Source organism: Rhinichthys klamathensis, unplaced genomic scaffold (assembly GCF_029890125.1).
Source record: "Rhinichthys klamathensis goyatoka isolate OS25496 unplaced genomic scaffold, OSU_Roscu_1.1 h1tg000259l_1, whole genome shotgun sequence".
NCBI lineage: Eukaryota > Metazoa > Chordata > Actinopteri > Cypriniformes > Leuciscidae > Rhinichthys > Rhinichthys klamathensis.
The window spans coordinates 401,405-428,968 of record NW_026606781.1 but is presented as its reverse complement, the minus strand read 5'-3'; the positions used below and the strand labels follow the sequence as shown (position 1 = coordinate 428,968).

The following is a 27,564-nucleotide window of genomic DNA, read 5'->3' as shown; positions in this document are numbered from 1 at the left end:
TTTTAAATAACTTAATTTAGTTAAAATACTCAAAATACTGTGTTCAAAATAACTAAAATAATAAAGGGGTTAAAGCAGGCTGTGTAGAGGATGGCTGATGTAACCGATGGGAAGATCATTAAAAACTCCAGGTTGCATTGTCGATTCAGCCTCATCCTGCACAGTCGATCCTGTTGCAGGGACAACCAACAAGCTGATGTTGCTGAAACGCACACAGTGAAAACGCTGACACTATGGATTTCAATGTCAAGAAACTAGCGTCGGATGCAGGCGTCTTCTTCACTCGTGCTGTTCAGGTATGAAATGACCCAGTGCTTTCTGTTTACTTTACGGGAGTTGCGTTCAGCTATAAGTGACGTGCGTATAATTCGGTAGGATGGATGAACGCAGCAGCAGGCTCGAGTGAATGAACGGGACGAACAGCTTCGCTCTGTTGGCCTTTATGGAGGCATTCAGACACGTCGCTTTCTGTAAATTCAAATGTATCTGCCATTGTTCAACCGAACAATCCTTATGTCATTTTACGATGATCTGTATTTTCCTCGCCATTGTAAGCCGATAGACGCAAGCCAAGCCCGTATCCATTATTAATGGCTGTTCATGTGACAGTCACAGGCTTACAGAGTATTCACTGTTCACTAGAGAACAGTTAATTGTTTTTATTTTTAAGATGCATGTTTAGAGGTGCTTACGTTATAGTTTGTCCAAAAAAAAAAAAATCAGCCTATTAAAAAATATATAGGCTATAACGTTACTCCGCTATAGCCTAATAACCACAAGACAGTAAACAAAGTTTAAAGGGACATTTCACCCAAAAATTGAAAACATTGTCATCATTTACTCACCCTCATGTTGTTCTAAACCCCTATGACTTTGGTTCTTACACTGAACACAAAATATGTTCTGCTACTGTTCATGCTAGTCATAAAATGTTCAATTGGACGGCTCCAAAAATGAGAAAAATGCTATCAGAGTAATTTCTTAAATTTCATGTTCATTGTGTCTGTACATCACGCAAAGCTGTTTATCACTCATTTTATGATACTTTTTTTTCAATATATATATATTTTTTTAAGCAGTATTAATATCTAAGTATTTAATTGCTGTAAAGAAAATCTTAAAGGTTTTGGAACAACATCAGAGAGATCATTTCATTTAAATAGACCTTCTTGTATGCAGAGCACTGAACGATGTCTGGCCAGCTGGTGTGTATGTGTGACTGAATCTGTTTCCATGATGTGGGTGGTTTGGCTTAAAAAGTTTCTTTTCTTTTTTTTTATTCATTCCAATATTTGTAATTTATTTTGTAGGCCATGTGACAGATGATATTTTCAGTAAAATGGATTAATTGTTTCTGAAGGATACACCTTTTATAGGTCTATTATAGGTCTATTATCACAAAAAAATACAATTACAGTCAGCATGAAATTTACTTTGTTAGCGCACATTACTAGTCTTATGCTACAATTCATCCTCGCAAGTTAACACACACACACACACACACACACACACACACACACACACACACACACACACACACACACACACACACACACACACACACACACACACACACACCAAAAACAAATGTCTTCGTAATCTCTAATAAAAATCTGTAAATGTACTTCCCCTCTGGAATAGCCTTCCCTGACAGTGAGCTGAATGGAATGCCTTCTTTTCTAAATCCATTTAATTCCCAGTGGGGAAATAATTCCCAGCCATGCCTCCTATTTTTCTCATTCAGTATTCCGTTTCACTCTGAAAATACGTCACAATACTGAAGTAAAGTTGGTCGCAGCTTCCAGTTCACACGGACTTAATACAAAATGCAAGAATTTTATTTGATTGATAATTAACTGATAACTTGAACCAATATGTGATGATCCTAAGACATGTATGAATAGATAAAATTAGTCATCATGAAAATGACATACATTCAAAGCTGTAGATGTAGACGGAATCCTTCATGCTGAGTCGCAGCGTGTAAATGGGATTTATGTCTTTCACCTTAGGCCTGAATTTTATGCTCAGTCAGCAGGGGTCTTCCCTGCGTGTGAGTGAAATATCAAACACCAGCATTATTTTTTTTTTCACCTTGTCAGAGGAAATCTTTACTGCAGGTCCACTGGTATTCCAGGAGAGCCAGAGAGCATTTGGTCAGCTGTTAGCTACTGATTTTCAACATTGACTGAGATTTTAGCCTCCACATCTGGATATTAAGTGAATATAATCTGCAAAGGCCCAAACAAACCTGTGCCATACAACACTTGTCTGACCCTCTTCCATTTTATTCTTGTTATGTCTCCCCTGAGAAGACACAACACTGTTTGCCGTCCAGGGACCAGGTGGAGGGGGTGTCCCCATCCCTATCAGCCAATCACCTTAAGCATCCCTGCTTAGCCAGTCACTACTACTGTACCTGTCAGGGATTTATTTGGGAGCAGATCATTATCACTCAAAGCCACAGTTTTCTCATTGAGTTACTGCAGTCAGAGCCAGTGCACATGAGCTGTAGATTACTGCCTATACATTAGGCCTGCTCTCAGAGAACAGATTTTTAGCAATGTATGATTATGTTGGCCTTTTTTTGACCTGTTATTTTTTGATAGGAAGAAAGTCATAATGCCAGCAAATCATGTGAATAACTGTAAGAGTTCTTCTCCTTTTCTTGCTGACAATATTCGGTCTTTGAAGAGTACAAGAATGCTCTGATATGAACGTCTGGTTTGGCAGTCTGAATTGTTTCGTGTGTTCTTCAGTACACAGAGGAGAAGCTTGGCCAGGCAGAAAAGACTGAGTTAGATGCGCATCTGGAGAACCTGATCGCTCGAGCAGACTGCACCAAAAACTGGACCGAAAAGATCTTCAGACAGACCGAGGTGCTGCTTCAACCCAACCCAAGTAAGTATCTACATGGGCATTTAATGTTTAAGATTTTGGGTCATATGCCTAAGCCCCTGTTTTGCATTTTCTTAAAGAAAATATTTTGTTATTGAATATGGTTTGAAATGTGTGGCCTTAAATCTGTTGGAAAATGTCTCATGTTGTTGACATTTCCCATTAACATGATGAAAAGGAACATCTGTTTGTTGGCTTCTGAATCAATTTACTTTAATGTATCCATTTGGTTGATTACACCATGTATCTGCAAAAAAAAAAAAAACTTTTAATTTGAGAAATCAAATGTCTGCTTAATTCCTGTACAGCCAGCCAGTGAAATATAATGCCTGACAACCATCTTAAAACAGCAATGGTTCTCAGGTGTCACCATGTCAGGTGGTATCACGTTATGTGAATGCAATGGGTTGCTTGTGAATGCAATTTCACAAGGGTGCTGAGATGGACATCAAACTGGCATAGCGGTTAAATCTGAGCTGTTAATCGACAGTGTGCTCTTACTTCACTCCAGGTTACTGCAGCGGGACTTTTCCTGTCATAAGTGTACTGGAAGGCACTTTGGATAAAACTGTCTGCTAAATTACTTGTTTCCTAACTACTGTTCAAATGTTTTATATTAATTAATACTTTTATTCAGCGATGTCACATTAAATGTATCAAAAGTTACAGCAAAGACTTCTACATTGTTACCAAAAAATTCTGTTTCAAGTAAATGCTGTTCTTTTGAACTTCATATTCTTTAAAACATAAATATTAGACCGCAAAAAGGTTTTTAACATTGATAATAATAAGAATTGTTTCTTGTGCTCCAAATCAGCATATCGGAACGATTTCTTTGGTGAACATAAATGAGCCCATTCAAAAACATTAAACATCTTACCCACCCCAAACTTTTGAACAGTAGTGTATATCTCAAAATTTTGCTGCAAACAACGGAGTAAACAACAAAAAATATTTTATATTAATACTCTGTTTTAATTCCTGGATCATTGATAAGGCCACGGGTTTCTGATGATTTAGAACTCAACTTTGACTGCAGTACTTAAGTTTTTTAAAGTAATTGCAAGAGGTTCTGATGACCCAGTGATTGTGTACTAGTAAGAACACTAACCTGTTCTTTCTAACTTTCTCCATGCTCCAGTTGACCAAACTGGTAAGTCTTGTCTCTACTCCACATGGCCTGTGCTTTAGGTCACCAGTTTAATTCCTTCCCCCCAATGAATGATGTTTAGTTTTTTAGACCCAACGTGTGGATTTCACTCTTCTCACTATGCCTTTGTTATGATAGTTTGTTTGAAAAAGGAGGATGAATCTTGTGGTTTTAGCCAGACACAAGCTCAAGCTTGTTCTTCAGTCATCTGAATATCATAACCAGATCTGGTTATCAAATCTGAATAATAAACTGACTGAATAAAGCATGATGTCCATCTTACTGATATGAATCTCTGTTTAGGTGCCCGTATTGAAGAGTTCTTCTATGAGAAATTAGACCGAAAGATCCCATCCAGAACCACCAATGCAGAGCTGCTGGGACAGTATATGCAGGATGCTGCAAAGGAATTTGGGCCAGGAACTCCATATGGTTCGTACAACCAACCAGAGGAAAATGAATATAACATAATATATTTAACCATTTCTCAGTTTTTTTTTAAATTATCATTTTGCCTGCATTAATGCCAACTGCATACATTTTGGCACAAGTGTGTAGTTTTATTGGAATTTTTTACTATTTCACCCCCATTTCCTTTAATAAACCTATTTTACACTAGGCACACAAAATAGTTACACTCAGGAACTTAAGAACAAAACTGTCCCATTGAAATGGCCATTTTTAATCTCAGGGCCATTTAACTGTAAAATGATGCAGTCTAGGCTAATAGGCATTTGCCTATAAAGCAAATGCTTGCTTTTTTCCTGTTTTCTGCTTCTGCATATTATAGAGCAAAAACAGTAAGTACATTGTAGTTAAAGACACCTAATATGAAGTGTGACCTTGAAAATTATCTGGTTTTTTTTTACCTACTAGAAGCCAGTACATATTAATTAATAAAAAAAAAAAAGATGTATTTATTTACTCAATTGCTTTGGGATGCTGTGCCTCATGCCTGACCTTGCCTACGGCACGATGTGAGTCAGGATCACTGCTGCCCAAGTTCTCATCTATTTTTTTTTCTTCCTGTTCTCCACTGTTTCACTTCTGACATGACAAAAAATGAATGTTTGATTCTTGACCAGTGATTGTTATATACTATGCTGCATTTTGAAGCAATCTAGCAATGCAAGTCTCCAAATCAAGTTAATGTTTTGCTGCAAGTTATGTGTCACTAGATGGCGCACTTGCCCTCTCTAAACAGAGGTTGTTGGCAAACAGTTTTCCACGGATGCTTTTAGGTTAGAATTTTCTTAGTGATCGTGTATATCTGTGTGTGATTCTGTAACCATTTTATATATAACTAGTTACAGATGTATTTTTTCTCTCAATTATTATTACGAAATCGTAACATTTGTTTAAAGGGGTGTAACGATACCCTCATGTCACGATTCGATACATATCACAATACCATATCGTAATAATCTCGCATTGTGAGTTCAGTAAGACGTGGTTAAAGGTTAACAAAAATGTACTGTTGATTAAAATACTAAATTTGGTATTTTATTTGCTGGTGGAAATGAATAGGCTTGGACTTGGTGCTGGTAATCCAATGCACAGGACAATGGGGACACCACAATAAAACTATTCATGATTCTCAAGCTGAATGTACAGAATTATTTTAGACTAATATGCTTGCACTCTGTCACTGACTAGACATAATTAAAATAACCACTTTTTACTGGTTATATAAGACATTTGGCATCATCAGGACCCACACATATTGCATTTTACATTATATATACTGTAGTAGTTTAGTTTAATGTAGTACTGAAACTAAAACTATGTAAACTTGCATTTTTTTCTCACATAGTAATTTTCATTTTGGGTGAACTATGCACAATAAAGGTTGCCACTATTCACAATACATAGTTGCATTTTTTTATTGCGATATATTGTGACACGGAATATTGTTACACCCCTAATAATTTAAAATAGTGATGCCTGTTAAATATTTAAATTAATATAATCATGTCACTGCAAGACATGTCAATTTTATAAAAAAAATAAAAAATAAATCAGGACCACTACCAAAATAAATCTGAATATAGAAACATGAGAAAACAAAAAATCGTTTCATTTACATTGAATCAGAGCATCTCTAAGTGGTCCATAGCTAAGTGGTTCATAAGTAATTTATTGAGTTTAGGACTGTGACTGAAGAATATTCATTAAGCTGAATGATGAAGATGCCTACATGCGTAACAACGTAAGATGAGTCAAAGATTGTTTTGTCTACATCTGATAATCTTATCACACAATGTTCAACTCCCATCGAAGTGAGTTAAAAATGTGCAAACCAAACAACTCGAAGCAATTTCCATGAAATGTTCTTGGTTAGATAAACAAGCTTGAAAATGATTTGACAGGAAACCATTGAAAATGTAATTGGAATCGTATGTGATGTTATGTTTTGTGATTGTTTACCAGGCAGTACTTTGATCACTGTTGGAGAGTTTCAGAAGAGGTTAGGTGGAGCAGAGCGGGAATTCTTACATACATCAGCCATCAATTTCCTCACACCTCTGAGGAACTTTCTAGAGGGTGACTGGAAAACGATATCTGTAAGTGAAATTCATAATCTTGGCATCAGATGGCTCACTTCCGTCTAGTATGTTGGCTAACATATATTGGCTGATAAAATCTGTTAGTTACAATCAGATTTTCCTTTGGACACTTATATCTGTAAAATAGTTCATAGGTACTGCTTTTGAATTAAAGAATATCCTGACTACAAAAGTTAAAATTTTACAGTACATTTTAGTACACAACTTTAAATGTAATATTGAATAACACACAACAGTTAAAATTATGATCAAATATCTTACATGTGCTTTAGCTGGTTTGTCAACCCATCAAAATAAAAGTACTTCTTTAAAGCCTGACAAAAGATTATTTGATTTAAAGTGTACTTTAAAGTAAAACACGTTAACCTCATTTGAACAGAGGTCTGAACTTAAATGGTTGTAATTCATGAATGCTTTGGAATACAGACCTAAGGTTGGTCTTTTTTTAAAGAAGACACTCAGCAGATTAGTACAGAAGTGAAAGCACTTAACATGAAAGTGTAAAATCATAGATGTTTCAGTTTACTGTTAGTAAATGTGCTGAACTAAACATTTCTTATTTTATACAAAATCTATATTTGACAAAATAATTGCTAAAAAATTAAAGCCATATGTCTAACCAAGTTGTGTTCCAAATTTAAAGTTGATATCACAAAAATTGATCCCACTAAAAGGTTTTTTAGTATGCTAAAATTTTGACATTGACAGTTAACAGACTAAATGTGTTAAGAAATAATCATGAAATTGTACTCCCTTTAAGTACACTTAAGTTCCCTTTTATTTTATTAATATTGTCTGCATGGAATTTAAAAAAAAAAAAAATTTACTTTTATGATGCGAAGTACAATACAAATACACATTCGATACAGTTAAGCACACGTTCTTTTTCTCAAAGGTCTGTATGTTTTGTTTTCAGAAAGAGAGAAGACTGCTTGAGAACCGGCGCCTTGACCTAGATGTTTGCAAAGCTCGACTCAAGAAAGCAAAGTCAGCAGAGGCCAAGGCTGCTGTAAGGTTTATTTACACTTATTCAATCATCATCACATACCTCATGTTTTTTTTTTATAGCCCCTACCACCCACTTATCATGAAGCACTTATGAGCTGTCAATATAGGATTACGATCTCTCAAGGGACAATTCAGGAAGTATGCCATGAATAATCAAGAATATTCATTCTAGCCCACAGCCCAAATATAGCCCATCATGAGGTTATCAGTGACGACTGTAAGTGCAACGTCTAAATGTGATCGAACAATGTGACCAAACACTGAAAGTTGGAAGAAAAGAAAAAACCCCAGACAGTTAAAGGCACACAATGTAAAATTTTTGGATCAAAATATCCAAAAACCACTAGAACAATGTTATATATTTTGTTGATTTGTGTACTTTCATTATCCCAAATGTTTCTAAGAATGTGTAAATCCAGAGAAATAAGCAGTTTTAACCAGGACACAAACCATGTCCGTGCGTCACTTATCAATGACATCATACCCGCGTTAACCTTGATTTACAGTTTTATTTTGTAGAAACCATGGAAACACCAAAGTCGCTTTAATATATTATGTTTTATTAGACAGGTGAGCAACTATTTGGATACATTCATCAACAGAAAACGAATCATTGTTATACAGATTCTCTTTCTTTTTTCTATCGCGAGTACCATATTTACCATGTCTAATATCGATCTTGCTCACTCCAGTGTTACTTGCTCTTGCTCACTCCAATTATATAGTAACCGCCGAGTGAACGCACAGAGTAGCATTATAACAACTTTCAAGACACTCAAATGTATCTAATATGATAAAACAGCGCTGCGTTTCCCCACATACGCATGACCGGAAGAAGCGAAAGCGGTCTGCGGCATAAAAGCTCCACTGCTCTCGAGCTGTGTGTTGTGCTTGTCTCCCATTAGCAATCGCTCAAGCGGCCTCGTTCCCCTCAACGGCTTTCGTAACGTTAATAAATCTTTAATACATTACTGGTCATCCATGAATATTATTTCTGCCCGAGTCCCATACCTGTCAACACTCCCGTTTTTCCCGGGGTTCTCCCGTTTTTTTAGCCCTATCTCCCGGACCCCTCCCGGTTTGTTATTTCTCCCGGGAAACTCCCGTAATTTGCATGGCCCAAACTCCTTTATGAATAATCGGACCAATATGTTTGTCTAATGTTGACCAGTTGCCAGATCTTGTATTAAATGCATTATATTCACACAATCCACACATCATATACAATTTCAACCCGTTTGTCATCTCAACCTGGCAACCCAGACCCCGAAAGCGAGCGTGGTACAACGTGGCAAACAATTACCTCTAGTGGCAAAAAATTACATAGTGTGCCTTTAACCACCACATGGACTGATTCCTATTAATCTGTTAACATAGTGGAAGCGTTTTCGAATTCATTTATGTGTACAGTAAATAAGATTTACATGTTTAAATTCACCTTGACTAAATAATTCTGGAAAATAACATATATTGGTTACAGCAAATTTTAAAGCCAAACAATTATCAATAGCACTTTACAATAATGTCTCATTTGTTAACATTAGTTAATGCATTATACAACATGAACTAACAATGAGCCATTCATTTTTTACAGCATGTATTAATTTTTGTAAAGGTTAATAAAATGCAATCGTTCATGTTAGTTCACAGTGCACCAACTACTGTCAGATACAGGTAGATTTAGATTTCTAAAGTGCACAGTATTAGTAAATGCAATTTTTTTTTTAAAGATTAATAATACATTTAAAAGAATTAATCATTAGTTAACAATTGTTAGTTAATGCAGTTAACTAATGTTAACAAATTAACTCTTATTATTACTGTTACTATAGGTCATTTTATTCATTAGCCCCTGGTCACCACATATTTTTAAAAAGTGGCCCCTGAGCTCTGTAATTAGAGTCAACCTGTGGTAAAAGTGGTGCTTCTGGTTTATTCTGTTTACCTCATTAAAAAAGGGTAATTTACAGGGTCAAGATATTCCTTGAGTCTAGCATTATATGGAAACATTATTATTGAATGACCCTTTCATATGTTCTTCTTTCAGTTATATGTTTGCTTTTTCTTTGCTTTTTTTGACTTTCACTGAAAGTAACTTACTCTGAGGGATGAGTCACCTGCTTTGAGTCATGGTTTCACTGTTTCCTTTCCTACATAGATACTGTTTGCTAATATACACATTTAGGATGGGATTTCCCTCTTGATACAACATTTTATTGGGGTTATCTAAGGTCAGGACCGGACCGGACTAGACTATGATTACCTCAATAAATCTATATAAAACCTCTACCTCTATAAAGGACCCTGGTTGTTTGTTCCTTTTGTGTGTGTAAGGGAATACAATTATGAATCAGTCATCAGGGTTTTTTTTACTTTCCAATGGCCACATTCATTTGATTGTGTGCTCTGTGCCGGATCTTTTCCTTTCCATGTATTCACTAACACGTCTCTCTGTTGTCATTTGCACAGTGTGAGGGAGATGTGAGTATCCGAGTTTGTGTGTGTTTTCTCAACTGCCTTTCATCCTTGGCTGGCTCATGCAAGCAGTTACTTAGTTAGGACAACTTTGATGAACCTTTTTGAACCACTTCAAATGTTGACTACTGTATATACACTTGTAACCTTTCAAAAGTTAGTCCATGAAAAGGATACAAATAAAATTAATCTATGATTTTAAAAAAAGTGTGTATATATATATATATATATATATATATAGTCCGTCCCAGTCCTGTGACCTGAACCCTATAGAAAATGAGTGGGGTAAACTGAAGAGAAGAAGCACCAACAAGACTCAACTTAATAGTTGAGTCTTGGGGTCAACCTTTTAATGCCCAGGTAGTTCCAAGTCAGTTTTATCACCGTTCTATATTATTAAGCTGTTTTCATTGAAGTGCACATACACATACGTCACTTGCACACAGTGTGCTGCGCCTGAGCACACACACACACACACACACACACACGCACGCACGCACACACACACACAAACATTTAGGAGCACAGAAACTTATCAACTTATTAATAGAGAGAGAGAAGCTGAACAGACGCTGGTACGAATCTCTCTCTCTCTCTCTCTCTCTCTCTCTCTTTTGATAATTTATTCAAATAAATGCTATAATTCATTCATTCAAATAAATGTAATCTTATGCACTACTTTATCTGTGTGCCTGATTCAGAGCGGACAGAATGCTAGATCTAACAAGCCGTAACTGATGAAAATAACTGTAAAATGTACCCTTCGCTCAAATATTGCGCTGCAAACATCAGTAACAGTTTTAAAGGGGAACTTGGCAACTATTTCAACTTAATAAAACCGTTTAGAAATCATTTGGATGGTTAAAGCGATAGTTCACTTCAAAATGAAAATTCTGTCATCATTTACTCACCCTCAAATTGTTTCAAAACTCTATGAATTCCTTCCTTTTGTCAAACACAAAGGAAGATATTTTGAAGAATGTCAGTAACCAAACAGTTAACTGGACCCATTGACTTCCTTAGTATTTTTTTTAGAAGTCTACAATGGAAGTCAATGGGTCCAGTTAACTGTTTGGTTACTGACATTCTTCAAAATATCTTCCTTTGTGTTTCTATTGATTTGTATTGGTGAGCATTATGCTGTAAATTACTTTGTTGAATGATACATTTATGAAAAGTATGTATCATTGTATCATTCAACAAGTAAGTATTGTGCTCAGCAAACTAATAGATGATGATTCATGCCACAGAGGTCAAAATAGACAAGATTGTTTATATTGTTCAATACCATATAATGTTTACTAGAGCTTGTCAAGGCATATGGAGACCAGAGCATTGTGCTCTTCATGATACACAGCAGTGCAAAGGTTACAAAGGAAAAACTGCTTTTGTAGTCTTCGTCACCATTATTGTTTACAATACAAATTACAATTATTACTATTTATGGGAAGTAATGTGTTGGATACTTAAACATTGAAGCACTGAAACAAAATTATGAGTAAAAAGCTCTGAAAACAGATTGAGTAACAATAACGAAATACAAATAAATCGTCACGCTTTATATTTTATTTTATCGGGGTGAAGTGATAAAAAAAATCTGCAGCTGCCCTCCTAATTTCAGTGTTTTTGTGTGTGGCAGAGGTTATAGGCTGGTTTGTCGTGTGTGTGTGTTTTTTTGTTTTTTTTTACTTTAATTTGAAAATAGTGTTGTTTGCTGGGTTAGTTCATGTGGACGCATGATTCTCTGTAAAACTCTGTTTTCCCCCCTCCACCTGTAGGCTGCGCCTGACTTTCAAGAGACTAGGCCACGCAATTATGTTCTGTCCGCCAGTGCATCTGCGGTAAGAAGGCTGTAGACCCTTAGCATTAGAAGTCCCCCCCCACACACACACTCTCTCTGTTTCTTTCTCTCTCTTTCTACATGACCCTTATTTGTATATATTTCCCCACTGATATTTGCACCAAACCTTTTAAATTTAGATTAGCAGGATGTCCTCTAACAGTCTGTTCTTTAATGTGGGTGGTATAACACTGTACTGTTGTTTTGGATGAAAAGCATTAGCTAAAGCAATAAATTAATGAATAAATAAGTCTCCCTGATTACACCTAACAGCTTTGAGCTTTCCATCGTCCCATCATCTCTTACTTTTTCATTCCACGCAGTGGGATAGTGAAGTTGGTGATTCATATCTGAGTGACAGAGAAAAGGTTGTATGAACTTGAATCTGAAGTGAAGCCTTAAGTTAAACCCCTCTTAGAGTAGTGTACTTCGAGACATGCAATAGTTATTGTGTGTCTCGTCAGCAGCTTAGTGATTGTAGCATCTCCTTATTCAAGACTTGTCAAATATGTTAACCCATTGTATAAAAACTAGTCCTGCTTTTTTCTCAGTCAGTGTTGTGCGTTTACCCCAGTAACATTGTCTTATTTACGTCTCCCGTCTTAAAGTGTTGTGTGTCTGTGTGCCTTTCCCTGTGTGACTGATTAATGTTTTGGCAACAGGAGATGCAATACATGTGTATTCAGTTGATTAGCCCTAGTAATACATAATAGTGGGTTGTAGTTTGTGTGTGTCCTTTTATATATATTCTATACATTACAGCTCAAAAGTTTGGACACAGCTACTCACTCTTTACAAATATTCTTAAATGTGAGAAGCCCCCCCCCCCCCAAAAAAAACACAAAAACAATAAAAGAAATTTGTGTGCATTTTAGCAGGGCAGGTAAAAATCAGAACTGACCCTGGGCCAGTAGAAAAAACCCTTAGCGTTGAGTCCTGAATTATTAAAGGGACAGCTAAATGTGTCATTTATTACAATGGGTTTATGTGAAGATTGTTTTAAGTTCAGTTAAAAGTCTTTTTTTTTTTTAAAGCTAACTAAATGTTAAAAATTATAGCTTTTAATTAAACTGTAATGTTGAATGGCTATAACTAATGGACAAAATTGAAGAAAAAAATATTAAATATTAAAAATGTTTATTTTTAATCGATTGACAGCACTAATATATATATATATATACGGTATATATTAGGGCTGTCAAATGATTAATCACGATTAATCACATCCAAAATAAAAGTTTTTTTTACATAATATATGTGGGTGCACTGTGTATAATTATTTTGTATATATATAAATACACACACATGCATGTATATTTAAGAAAAAAATATTATTTATATATAACATATTTATATTTATATATAATATAAATTATATATAAATCTATAAACAGTATATACATGAAAATATTTCTTAAATATATACAAGCATGTGTGTGTATTTATATATATAAAATAATTATACACAGTGCACCCACATATATTATGTAAAAAAAAACTTTTATTTTGGATGTGATTAATCACGATTAATCATTTGACAGCCCTAATATATATATATATATATATATATATATATATACACACACACACACACACACACAAATATATTTTGGGTTTTGTTTCAATAAGTATTTAAGAAGCAAATTTAGCTTCAAGCATGTCCAAACTTTTGACTGGTCCTATAATATAGTTTCCATTTGTTGTTTTTTTAAAAGTCATACTGATGTCATGTTATTGCAAAAGTCAAACCATGAAAATCCCCTGCGATGAACATTTGCAGTGGAATGTGGGGGAAAAATACCTTGCTTTTATTCGTTCACTTTTATTTAAAAAATGTCTGATTACATTAGACTGTCTCTTTTTTGATGTTACTTCAATTTAACCTATGCATTTTAGTCAGTATTTTTTTCCCAGTGGGTCTATATTTGTAAAGTTATGTTGTCATCACTGTTCTTCTCTTGTTGTTATGCTGCATGTTCCAGCTCTGGAGTGAGGAAGTTGATAAAGTGAGTATTGGGCATCTGAAGATTGTCTGTTTTAAGACATGTCTTTGTTCACTTTAGTTCTCAGTGAGCAATAAATCACTGCATATTAATTTATGTAATAAATGTTAATATATGTGTATAATGATAGTCTTGTGCATATATTTCCATCTGTACACAAATCTATACATCTGTCAGTCTTTAAGAAGAAAATTAGATTTTCTTATAATCAATAATGATTTAAGACTTTGCTGAATATATATAGATATATAAGATATATAGAAATATAAAGCAGTAGCAATAATAATGTGCTCTGTAAAAATGTTAAGAAGAGTAAAAAAAAACGGTCAAGGCAACATGATTATGATTTATGATTATGAGTGGATACATTTGTATTTGTTATGCTACCTTTTGCCAAAAGAGACATTTTTCTTAGAGCAGAATTCAGCTACCCCCCCTCTCCCCTCTAAAATAGTGCTTGGTTGGCAAAAATGTTGCTTTTTTATCATTTCATCTTTATTGTAAATGGGATTTTAGAATATTTACAATTGACATTACATGGACATAGAAATTACATTTTTCGCCTGACCATCTAAACAAAGCTCATTTGCTATAAACAATTCAATTTTCTACTAGGTGCATGTTTCATGTTATTCCTAATTGCATTACAATCACCAACAACTCATGAATGGTGTTAAGTGAGGGAGTGGCGAGCGGTTAGAGCACATGACGAGCAGATGTTGAGCCATGCGTGTCATGTGAGAGATGTGGGTTGTAGTTAAGAAGTGTGCCCTGTGTTGTGTGCTCATTCTGTTTCCCCTCTGTCTCCCTATGATTTCCTGTCCTTTCAAAAATGGCAAAAAAAAACCAAAATAATATTTTTAAAGATTCATGAGAAGATTAAATGATGTCAAATCAAAAGTGATATTGTTGCTGAGTACTTTTTTTTCTATAAAACAAGAAAGAAAGAAAGACTGAACAAGATGTTAGTTGTCTGGACAGGAAGAACTTGTTTATTGGCTAAAAGAAACAATTAAAAAACAAAATCCAAGTTGGCTAGACAGAGTTGCTGATGTAAGTGGATAATGTATCCTGTGATCTTTCCTTTTTATGTTTGTCTGTGTGTGTTTGTGGCTCCACCAGGCAGAGCATGAGCTGCGTGTGGCTCAGACTGAGTTTGACAGGCAGGCAGAGGTGACACGCCTCCTGCTGGAGGGCATCAGCAGCACACATGTGAGTATCTGCGCTTCTCACACTCACACTACTGGTCATTTTAAACATTGCGCAAACAGAATAAATTGCAATGGCAGTGTTAGTTAGTTAGGCAATCGAGAGAGCAGAACTATCCACCATACAGTCACACTTTATCCATACAACACAAAACATAACATTTCCAAATGGCATACATCAGTCATTTTACAATTCTAATATTAGACTGTATCTACAGTACACCTAAGATATGTAAGGGATATTGTACATCCAGTCGGTTGTTCTCTCAAAATAAAACCCCGACAGGGTGATGAGAACCCCGACATTTAAGAGATGCGTTATACAGTCATGCCACTTATTACACAGCATTTCGCCACATAAATACTAATGGAGATAAGAGATAATGATTTCAAATGAAACTGTTTTAAAATCATACCTGTTTGTATCTCATAATCCAACAGTGTACAAAACAATAGTCACAAAATGGCAGCAGCTGCGTTTGTATGAAACAAGAAAGAGCGAGTTCACGATACTGGATGGCATAATTAAATAACTGTACATAAAATATTTTTAAAAATATATAAGCTTTAATATTTTATTAGCTCACCAAATGCAAAACGTCCACGAAGAAAAAAAACGTTTCTAGCAAGCGTATAGCGCTGCTGACTTCAGTAACCCGGATGAGCCGGATTAAGGCTCTGCTTTTTTACAGACCTCTCAAAAATCTCCTGAAGAGAAGATCTAACCACTTTTTGAAGTTGTGACCTAATTTTAATGGACAAGTTGCCAAACCTTTACAATAGTTTACAATACCTTAGGTCTTTAATTAATACTTTTATTCAGCAAGAATGCATTAAATTGATCAAAAGTGACAGTGAAGACAAAATGTTACTAAAGATTTCTTCCAAATAGTGCTGTTCTTTTGAACTTTACATTCATCCAAAAATACTGGAAAAAAATGTATCAGAGTCTCCACAAAAATATTAAGCACAGCTATTTTGAACATTGATAATAATACATTTTTCTTGAGCACCAAATCAGAATTTCATTTAATATAATTAATTTTAATTACATTTTAAAATATATTCAAATAGTAAATGGTTATTTTAAATTGTAATATTACATTTTTTAACTGTATTTTTGATCAAATAATTCCAGCCTTGGTGAGCGTAAGAGAAAAACATTTAAAAAATCTTACCCCAAACATTTAAAGGGATTCTATGCAGTTTTTTTAGCTTAACTGAACAGCTTCAGAGTTATTGAAATGGTTATATGACTCCTTTCGGGTTGAATGGTGGCCGTCTCGCCCCCCCCTGGTGCCTGTGAGTGGAAAAATCTCACTTGCAACTTTGGTGCGGCGGGCCGCCGGCCTCAGCATCAGGAAGTATCGCGTGATATCAGCTCTTGCGATGTAACATATTCCTTTACGGCACTGGCACTGCACACATACACACCCCCATCCAGGAACAATGTAGAGAGGGATGGAGTTTGTCTCACTATCGTCATGGCTGAGCCGGCATATAAGATGCAGAAAGCTAGGAAAGCATTGTCGGAGGAACAGAGAAAGAGGAAACGGCAGACTGACCGAGCGAGGAGTCAGACACGAGCATAGGTGTAATTTGCGGGTGTGAAATGTCCCCATTGAAAAATCTCGCGGCACGGATGTACCAATACAAACAAATAAAACATCTCCAGTTAACTCTAGTAGAGCATTCATTTCGTTCGTTTGTTAAATAAGAGGCGATCTGAAATGTGTTGTTTTTGAAATCAAGTGACCAATGTGCTTGCCGCTCATAGACTGTTGCCGCTGCGATCAGTGGCGTGGATACAGTGTTCTGTTGTGACGCGCATAGTCTTCACACGGACGCGCGCCTCAATCCGTTGCAGGAACTGAGAGACTCTCTATATTTGTTACGGTGAAATCACAAAACCTAATGCACAAAAAACTTGTCCCTGCTTGATATACAATCACTAATAAACAATCGGTTTTGATGAGGAAAATAAACTATACTACTAGTACGGATTAGAACCCAGAACCTCTGACACACTTGGCAAAAGTTCTGCCACTGGACCATTAACGTTCATGGGGATAATTGTCGGATGTATGTATTTAATCACATGAAAATTCTCACCACTAACAACATACACTCACCGGCCACTTTATTAGGTACCCCATGCTAGTAACGGGTTGGACCCCCTTTTGCCTTCAGAACTGCCTCAATTCTTCGTGGCATAGATTCAACAAGGTGCTGGAAGCATTCCTCAGGGAGTTTGGTACATATTGACATGATGGCATCACACAGTTGCCGCAGATTTGTCGGCTGCACATCCATGATGCAAATCTCCCGTTCCACCACATCCCAAAGATGCTCTATTGGGTTGAGATCTGGTGACTGTGGAGGCCATTTTAGTACAGTGAACTCATTGTCATGTTCAAGAAACCAATTTGAAATGATTAGAGCTTTGTGACATGGTGGAAGTAGCCATCAGAGGATGGGTACATGGTGGCCATAAAGGGATGGACATGGTCAGAAACAATGCTCAGGTAGGCCGTGGCATTTAAACGATGCCCAATTGGCACTAAGGGGCCTAAAGTGTGCCAGGAAAACATCCCCCACACCATTACACCACCACCACCAGCCTGCACAGTGGTAACAAGGCATGATGGTTCCATGTTCTCATTCTGTTTACGGCAAATTCTGACTCTAACATCTGAATGTCTCAACAGAAATCGAGACTCATCAGACCAGGCAACATTTTTCCAGTCTTCAACTGTTCAATTTTGGTGAGCTCTTGCAAATTGTAGCCTCTTTTTCCTATTTGTAGTGGAGATGAGTGGTACCCGGTGGAGTCTTCTGCTGTTGTAGCCCATCCGCCTCAAGGTTGTGCGTGTTGTGGCTTCACAAATGCTTTGCTGCATACCTCGGTTGTAACGAGTGGTTATTTCAGTCACTGTTGCCCTTCTATCAGCTCGAACCAGTCTGGCCATTCTCCTCTGACCTCTGGCATCAACAAGGCATTTCCGCCCACAGAACTGCCGCTCACTGGATGTTTTTTCTTTTTCGGACCATTCTCTGTAAACCCTAGAGATGGTTGTGCGTGAAAATCCCAGTAGATTAGCAGTTTCTGAAATACTCAGACCAGCCCTTCTGGCACCAACAATCATGCCACGTTCAAAGTCACTCAAATCAACTTTCTTCCCCATACTGATGCTCGGTTTGAACTGCAGGAGATTGTCTTGACCATGTCTACATGCCTAAATGCACTGAGTTGCCGCCATGTGATTGGCTGCTTAGAAATTAAGTGTTAACGAGCAGTTGGACAGGTGTACCTAATAAAGTGGCCGGTGAGTGTATATTAGATCTCATTAAATGACAAATTAAACACAATGTACTATTGTATACTATGTAACACGTCACAACACAATTTACGACATTAACGTTAAATACAAGTTCTCCACAGCGACTCTAGGGGTCACTGTTTGACAAAAACGGGATATGACTATTTCCAAGGGGGTAATCCATCGACCGGAAGTTGAAGCCGGCCGGGTGCCGCCATGTTGTAGCAGAACCTCACTTGCGTTAGCATTTCCATTGACTCCCATTCATTTTGGCGTCACTTTGACAGCGAATAACTTTACATCTGAGGCGTTTAAAGACTCCATTTGTCCATTATTTATTTCTAAAGAAACACGACAATGTATAAAGGGCTCCATTACCTTCTATGTTACATTATGGCCCCGTAGAAACAGTTTTAGTAAAAATAGGCTAACGATTGCGTCATAACCACTCGACTCTCTGTCGCGCTGTACAGAAATTACCGTACAGACAGGAGGAGAAGCTCGCAGGCAATCGGGGGGACGTCCCGTCAAGGGAGAAGCCCATAGATAATGAGTCCATAAAGGCAACGGAATACTTACTCCTGCTCACTCACGCCAAAGAACTCTTTGCTCAAGTTCCCCGTCTCTGCAAGATTAACGTTGGCAATTTTCACGCACAGCTACTAGAAGATTTGCGTCTGTCAGACAGGTTGCTCACGTCATCAAGCTTAGTTTGAGTCGGTTAGAGTCTGCGCGTCAGGAACGGAAGTGCTCAGAAATCGCTAAAAATGGGCTTCAACTGTCTCAACTGAGTTCCAATGAGATGGCTCTGTCCATTTCTTATACTGTCTATGACTATTTCAAATACATTTTCTATTGCAGGTTAACCACTTGCGTTGTCTGCATGAATTTGTGGAGGCACAGGCTGCTTATTACATACAGTGTCACAAGCACATGCAGGACCTTCAGAAAGAGCTGAGCAGGTGAGAACTTCACTGCAAACTGCAAACAACAAACAAACAGTTTGGTAATTTACTTTAGTTCACATTAGTCTATTCTTGATATGGATAGATGTGACGAACCCAAGTATTAGTAACACAGGGTTTATCCCACACATTCCCTTTTTAGCAACTGGTTTCTAATAAAGAAAATCACAAGACTTCTTGAAATCAACTCTTTTTTCTGCTTGTTCTTGTCTCTGTTCTCAGTGCAAACGGAGATACGTGAGTAATTTCTTTTTTCCTCACTCTGAAAAAGGAAGAGTGTTTACAGACTAAATTTAAAGGGATAGTTAATTCAAAAGTTTTAAAATTCTGTCATTTACTCACCCTCATGTCATTCCAAACCCATAAGACTGTTGTAAAATCTGTATTTACCATATGTGATGCACTCTATGTATGTGTGTTTATATGTGAATAAGGGCCTAAATAAAATCTGTCTGATTTTGAATCTGTGCTTCCAGGTTTCCTAATGCTTTTGCTGTGAATGCCTCCACATCAGGGGTGTCGACAGGCCCTTCTCCCCTTTCCATTGCAACTCTACCTGGGCCTTCTTCACCTAGTCGTCCCCCAAACCCCTCCAATGCCCTTGAGTCCAGCACCCTGAAGATTGAGGAGGTGAAGCCTCCCGCCACTGGCACTCGCAAGGCCAAAGTGCTGTATGACTATGATGCTGCAGATACAAGTGAACTTTCCCTTCTCTCTGATGAGGTAGGGCATGATCGAAATCGGTTTTCCCTCCTTAACAGTCAATAACATTCATTATATGTGACCCTGGATCACAAAACCAGTCACAAGTAGCATGGGTATATTTGTGGCAATAGCCAACAATACATTGTATGGGTCATTGTACGATTTTTCTTTTATGCCAAAAATCATTAGAATATTAAGTAAAGATCATGTTCCATGAAGATATTTGGTAAATTTCCTACCATAAATATATAAAACATTTATTTTTGTAAATGAATGCAGCACAATCACGAACATAAATGGACAACTTTAAAGGCGATTTTCTCAATGTTTTGATTTTTTTTGCACCCTCAGATTCCAGATTTTCAAATAGTTGTATCTCGGCCAAATATTGTCCTATCCTAACAAACCATACATCAATGGAAAGCAATTGAAAGCAAAAAATGTACCCATGTGACTGGTTTTGTGGTCCAGGGTCACATATAAGTATGAGTGATTTTTAGTAAGAATTTGTTTTAATGGAATCTGTGTAGCCATTTAATTTTGAATAAATTTAAATATTAATAAATAATTATACATAATATAAGTAATTATATACATTTTATTTGTGTAGCTATTTAATTTTAAATAAATACAAATATTAATAAATAATTATATGTAATATAAATAATATAAATTGTATTATAATTATTTATAATTTAATTATTATAAAATAAATTATACAAATGTATTTTATTTTCTAACCCTACTATTGTTTGTATAAATTACTTTCTTTTTTAGCTCTCTACATTGTTACTTTGTGATTTTTTTTTTTTTGTTTTTTTTTTTTGCCTACTGTGGTCAATTTAAAAGTGAGTTTGTTTACAGTCCCTGTGACATTGCCTTGTGTTTAAAGAATTGGGCTGGTTAAAAATGATTTCAAACTTATCATAATTTAACGAAAAATGCTACGGTAAACACCTGTTAATTGGTTAACAGTAAGTTCCCTTTTGATACGCTTCACTCAAAGCCTGATTGAACCACGTCTACGCACTTGCACAGACAAATGGCATTTCAGCTTGCCAAAACAGGTAGTGCCACCTGCCTATACAAGTACGGCGCTGAATGCCATATCGTCTAAATCTTTCTCCTTCAGCGCAAAGATCATCTCCTCGCCGACTCGCCGAACCTGTAGCCCATGGCGCTCAAGTCTCTCATCACCCAAAGCCAGGATTTGGAAGCCGTTCTGGGTGTGTCAGAATATGTCTTGGAAATGATCAAACAAGGTTACTTGCTCCAATTCGCTCGTAGATCCCACCTCCAACCCTTTCGAGGGCGTGGTCCAAACTTTGATTTGGGGTAACAATGATTGTATTTTTCAGAAATAGTTCTGGCGGCCCTCAGCTAGTCAGGGTTTTACAGCCACTAGTTCTTCGTTCCACCGAAGGATGGTGGCCTTAGGCCCATCCTCGATCGGAGGCATCTGTATCGTGCCCTGATAAGACGGCCATTCAGGATGCTAATCCTGAAACAAATCTTCTCGCAAGTTTGCCCAGGGGATTGGTTTTTATCAGTGCTGAAAGATGCATACTTTCATATTCAGATAGCCCCCCACACCTTCTATCACAGACCATTCTTAAGATTCACATTCAAAGGGGTGTCAGAAGAATCGGGGAGGACAGATGCTGGGTCCTGCTAGTGGGTCACAGTCCGGAACGAAGATCCTTTATCCTGTGACGTTGTGTCAATCTTGTCCTTCCTTCAAGAGCTGCTGGATGCGGGGCGCACCCCATCCACACTCGCACGCCCCCATAGCCGGACAGTCAGTGGGTAGGAATGACTTGATAGTGAGGTTCCTAAAGGGGGCCAGAAGGCTGCCCTACTGCTGGCTTTAGCATCAGTCAAGCGAGTAGGTGACCTGCCATGAGTTTGGTTGTCCTGCAAGGTTGTCCTCAAGCCAAGGGATGATTATGTACCTAAGGTGCTCTCCACTCCGTTCAGAGCACAGGTCATTACTCTGCTATCCCCATTTCCGAGGATGATAATTACTCTGCCCGGTCTGGCCATTTCCAGCAATCAGAGCAGCTTTTTGTGTGCTTCGGAGGCCAAACTAAGGGGCTGCTAGTTACGAAGCAAAGACTATCCCGTCGGATAGTAGATGCGATAGCGCTGGCTTACGCCTCCTTGTGTTTACAATGCCCCATTGGAGTGAGAGCCCACTCCACCATGGGGAATGGATTCCTCCTGGGCATGATCTTGCTGAGTGTCCATCGGTGACATCTGCACGACGGCTGGTCTTGGGCGTTCCTGACCTTCAGGCACGGATCCTATCCACTTAAACCAGTTTAGGACCTCCGTGGGGTCTAGTCTGCTTAGGGCATTATCCCCCATGGTGGGCATGCCCCAAGGGCTTCTGCCTCGTGGTCTGAGCCTAACTATCTTGGACGAATTCTTGCCTCACCCTGGGTATTTTCCAGGGTGGCCCATGGATAGCCATTTAAGGGCGCTTGACCTTGAAGGACTAGGCTTGCAGGATGGGCTTCCAATCTGCATTTGTAGCACTGCGCAAATGGATTGTGTTCCCCTTAGCGTCATCAACTGACGCAGTGCAAGTGAACACTATGGAAAGGGAATGTCTCGGTTACTCAAGTAACCTCGGTTCCCTGAGATGACGGGAACGAGCATTGTGTAGCTGGCTGTGCTCCTTGCACTTGCACCTGAGTCGATGCTTGCTGCATTCAGCGCTGACGAAATGGCATTCAGTTCTGACTTTTATAGGTAGGTGGTGCCGCTCGTTTTGGTTGGCTGAAATGCCATTTGGCTGTGCGAGCGCATAGCAGCTGACACGATGCTTGTTCCCGTTATCTCAGGGAACCTAGGTTTCGTGAGTAACTCTATACAGTGATATTTACATTTATTCATTTTGCAGACACTTTTATCCAAAGCAACTTAAAAATTAGGAATACAGTGAGCGATTCATTGTGAAGATACATTGTTCAAGTTTTAGACATTGCTTAAGAGTAGCATAAGCTAGAGTAGGGAGGGATTAAAGGAAAGTGAAGGCATAGATTTTTTTTTTATGATGAGGTGATGTGCTCACAAAAGAGATGAGTTTTCAGCTATCTTTTGAATGTTGTCAGGGATTCTGCATTCCGGATGAAGGTGGGGAGATCATTCCACCAGCAAGAAACAGTGAACGAAAATGTTCTGGACAGTGATTCTGTGCCTCTCTGCGATGGTACCGATCGTAGGCTTCTGGTAGGGATGTAGACTCGTAAGAACGAATGGAAGTAGGAGGGTGCTGAGCCTGTGGTAGATCTGTAAGCAAGCGTCAATGCCTTGAACTTGATGCGAGCAGCAAGTGCAAGAGAGATAAAGAGAGGTGTGATATGGGCACTTTTGGGATCGTTTAAGACAAGACGTGCTGCAGTGTTCTGAATCATTTGTAGAGGTTTGATTGCACATGATGGAGGTCCAGCCAAAAGAGCATTGCAGTAATCAAGCCTAGAAATGACCAGGGCTATATTGATATTTCTCGTATGGTTTAATTTGACAGTTTTTGGAAGTGAAAAACAATCAGGCATCTCATAATTTACAGTAAAAAAAAAAAAAAACATAAATTGACATTCCCTGTTTTTTTAATGGTTCTTTATTATAAAGGTAAAATACCTTTTAGTACTTTAGTAGGTTGGTATTTTTTACGGTGAAGTTCTGGCAACCTCTTTACCGACAATTTCACAGATTTCTTTTTCTTTTTCCTTTCTTTTTTTACAGTGTAAAGGTTGTAATTTTGAACCCTGTCAGGAATTATCAATCTCTATTGTTCCCTCGTGTAAGGCTGCCAGACAGTTTCATATGATTCAGCCTCACTGATCCACCTGAACCTGCCTGGCATGTACGACTATGAAACTCAATCCTCAAAAGACATCAAAGGGGTGTTTGCAAATGTTATTTGTTTACACACGTCTGAATGCTTCGGGAGGACTGTGGCCAGTGTTGTGCCTGATCACGTTCATTGAACGATCATATTTTGGGTGAACGTGAACTGAACGTACTGTATTACTGCCTGATGAACGTTACTGTGAACTCGTTCATTCTGGTGTCTGTGAATGCACGCTCTCTCAGTTTAACTTAGTTCAATAGGCTGCCAGATTTCTATAGAGCTTTCCAGGCGAAAACCCGGCTAAAACACACCGTAAACAGACCTTAAAGGGTTAGTTCACCCAAAAATGAAAATTATGTCATTAATGACTCGCCCTCATGTCGTTCCAAGCCTGTAAGACCTCCGTTCATCTTCGGAACACAGTTTAAGATATTTTAGATTTAGTCCGAGAGCTTTCTGTCCCTCCATTGAAAATGTATGTACGGTATACTGTCCTTGTCCAGAAAGGAAATAAAGACGTCATCAAAGTAGTCCATGTGACATCAGTGGGTTAGTTAGAATGTTTTGAACAGTGATGGGAATAACGGCGTTATAAATAACGCCGTTACTAACGGCATTACTTTTTCCAGTAACGAGTAATCTAATTGATTACTCTTCTCATCTTAACGCCGTTCCCGTTACTGCCAAAAAATGCGGCGCGTTACTATAACTGATGAAGCTGGGTTTTTTTTTCATCAGACCAACTAGATCTCTGAGCGAGAGGCAAATACTTTTTTTACTGTTCTTCCTTGGTTAGTGGGCAGAGCACGAGACAAGCGCATAAATGCTGACGACTGAGGTAGAGTAAAATGTAATTGTAAGCCAATCAGAGGTAGAGTTGGGCAGGTGTTCGAAAGCACGCATAGATAGTAGTAGGCATTCGGCACTTTTGACTCAGCTCACTGAAAAGAGCCGGCTCTTTTGGCTCACAAACGGCTCTTTAAATGACTTTGACTATAATATTTTAATTTTTTTTTACATAATTATTTAATTTCTATAGGCTAAATTTGTACAAATAGAGTCGGCTCTTCAGATATGCGAGCCAGCTCCCGACGTTCACCTAAAAGAGCCGGCTCTTAGAGTCGCCTCATTCGCGAATCGCGAACGACCCATCAAAAGCTCATTCGCGAACGAGTCGATCCATCATCACTAACGGCTAACGCTCATGAATTGCGAACGACCCATCATAACGCATAGTCGGACAGGACAGGACACACAATGAACAACACAAGCAAGCCAGTCAGTCAACGAGAGACAGGTATGGCGACGAGCTTAACAAGCTTAATTTAATTTTGCCCAGTTGTGGCCTGTTGAGGGGCAATACATATCAAAAGTTCCAAAACATCTATTGTGTTATTTGCATTGATCCACTATATAAACATAATATCTACATGGCATTTGATTGGAGGCTAGTCTCACTTTGTCCCACAGCAACATTTTTTTTTTTTTTAGATGTGTGTACAATGTTTCATGTTTCTGTTAATAATGTATTGTATTAAGTGTCCATTTCATTATAATATTCAGATTTATCATAAATAATTGAACATGTATTGTAAGTTCCGTTAAAGAGGGGTAGAGGTGGGGTCACATTTGAGCATTTAAAATTTAATTTTACTTGAAAGTAACGCAATAGTTACTTTCTTAAGTAACTAGTTACTTTTAAAATTTGTAACTGAGTAACTAATTTAGTTACTTTTTGGAAGTAGTAACTAGTAACTGTAACTAATTACTTTTTAAAAGTAACTTGTCCAACACTGGTTTTGAAGCATCGAAAATACATTTTGGTCCAAAAATAACAAAAACTACAACTTTATTCAGCATTGTATTGTCTTCCGGTTCGGTTGTCAATCTGCGTTCAGTGACACTGCTGACGTAAGACGCTGCTGACGTGTATCTGGTGCGTCCGTGTATTCGGGTTCAAATAAATATGGCTGGGCAAAAAAATGCAAGTCTTCCTCTGTGTCGAAATCCTTAGACATGTTTGCGAAGATTGTTTTGTTTACAGCGTGCGTCTCCCTCAGACGGTAAACGAAGCTCGGGCGCACTGATAACACGGCAGCAGCGTCTTACGACTAAATCTAAATCTAAAATATCTTAAACTGTGTTCCGAAGATGAACGGAGGACTTACGGTCTTGGGACGACATGAGGGTGAGTCATTAATTACATCATTTTCATTTTTGGGTGAACTAAACCTTTAATATGTAGCGAAAAAACACCCAATCTGGCAACACCAGCCACCAGTGTCGCACCACCGTGTCGATGCGTCATCAAAACAAAAAGCAGCATGTAGTCGACAAAGCATCGAGGAGGCGTTGTATGATCATTTAAACTAGTTTTATGACAAGGTCGGTGAGGATGGGAAAAATCGTACATTTCTGTGCAATCTTTGCCCGCCGATAAAATGATTGCTGTCTGTGGTGGCAATAATAATAAAAATAAATAAATAGCTCGCAGCAACATATGGAAAAAAGAACTATAAACTAGTTCGTTTTTGGAACTGTGAACTTAGTTCAAAATTGTGAAGTATGAACTATAAACTGAACAAGTTCATTTTAAAAATTTGTGAACTGAACTTTGAACTAGTTCATGTAGAAAGTGAACTTTCCCAACACTGACTGTGGCCACTGAAACACAGTCAGCCCTCAGCAAAGTGTCTTCTTGATTTTTCTTTCTCTCTATTTCTTTCTGTTCTTCTGTAGCTGATTACGGTGTACACGGTGCCCGGAATGGACCCGGACTGGCTTATTGGAGAGCGAGGCAACCAGAAAGGCAAAGTGCCTGTCACATACTTGGAGCTCCTAAGCTAGACGCCTCATCTTCTCCACAAATGCAAAGGCACACTCAATTATGCATGAACAAATACTCAAGCACTCCTGAACACTGAATTTACCTGGTTTCTTACTATTTAGTTTTTTTTTGTTTTGTTTTTATACCTAGATTTACATTTAGGTCTGTCTTGTTCTGATGTTACTGTGCAGAAATATGTTGTATTATTTTTTATGCCCTAGTTCTGTCTGTGTGTATGTTGTTTCATTTGGACACAATCCTGAATAAGGCATTTCTTAAAATAACTGATTTTATTTGTGACTGCTAGATTTCTATGAAGTCTTTCTTCCCCTCAAAGTGAAGAAAACAAACCGAAAAGCTTTGTGTTTGAGCTGGATGGAAGTTTGTGTGTGTGATCATGTTCTGAAGACACTAAACATCTAGACTTTGCTTCTTTGCATGTTGTCTCACTCATCAAGCTTATATGGTGGTCTTGGTTTGATATCAGCGTGTTTGATTCCGAAAGAGGCATTTTTGTGTTTTGTCAATGATTGACAAGATTGTAAAGGTATTAGGTGTGGTTATGATGTACAGTATGTGGTTTACTGTGATCTGTTCATATTCGAAAGATTTAATTTATTTACCCTCATTAGTACTTATTCACATTCACATCTGCTCAGTCAGCACCTTCGTCTCGGTGTTCTGTGCTTGTTCCAAAAAGCAATGCATATTGAATGGATACAATTTGAATATCTAATAA

General features: G+C 37.8%; 1 protein-coding gene across 6 annotated transcripts; it reads left to right on the top strand.

The window, feature by feature from the left end:
- Positions 1-134: 134 nt before the first annotated feature.
- On the top strand, positions 135-27,397 carry sh3glb2b (SH3-domain GRB2-like endophilin B2b). Of its 6 annotated transcripts, XM_056267383.1 has the most exons (12): positions 136-296; positions 2,760-2,901; positions 4,352-4,480; positions 6,479-6,612; positions 7,532-7,624; positions 11,877-11,939; positions 13,921-13,944; positions 15,064-15,153; positions 19,331-19,431; positions 19,657-19,671; positions 19,911-20,157; positions 26,738-27,397. In XM_056267383.1, the coding sequence occupies exons 1-12, from the start codon at positions 234-236 to the stop codon at positions 26,843-26,845; spliced, it is 1,209 nt and encodes a 402-aa protein (XP_056123358.1). In that variant the 5' UTR covers positions 136-233; the 3' UTR covers positions 26,846-27,397. The 6 variants fall into 6 exon arrangements, with proteins under 6 accessions (XP_056123359.1, XP_056123363.1, XP_056123358.1 ...); XM_056267384.1 differs by lacking the exon at positions 19,657-19,671 and having other exon boundaries at positions 135-296; XM_056267386.1 differs by lacking the exon at positions 11,877-11,939.
- The last annotated feature ends 167 nt before the right edge of the window (positions 27,398-27,564 follow it).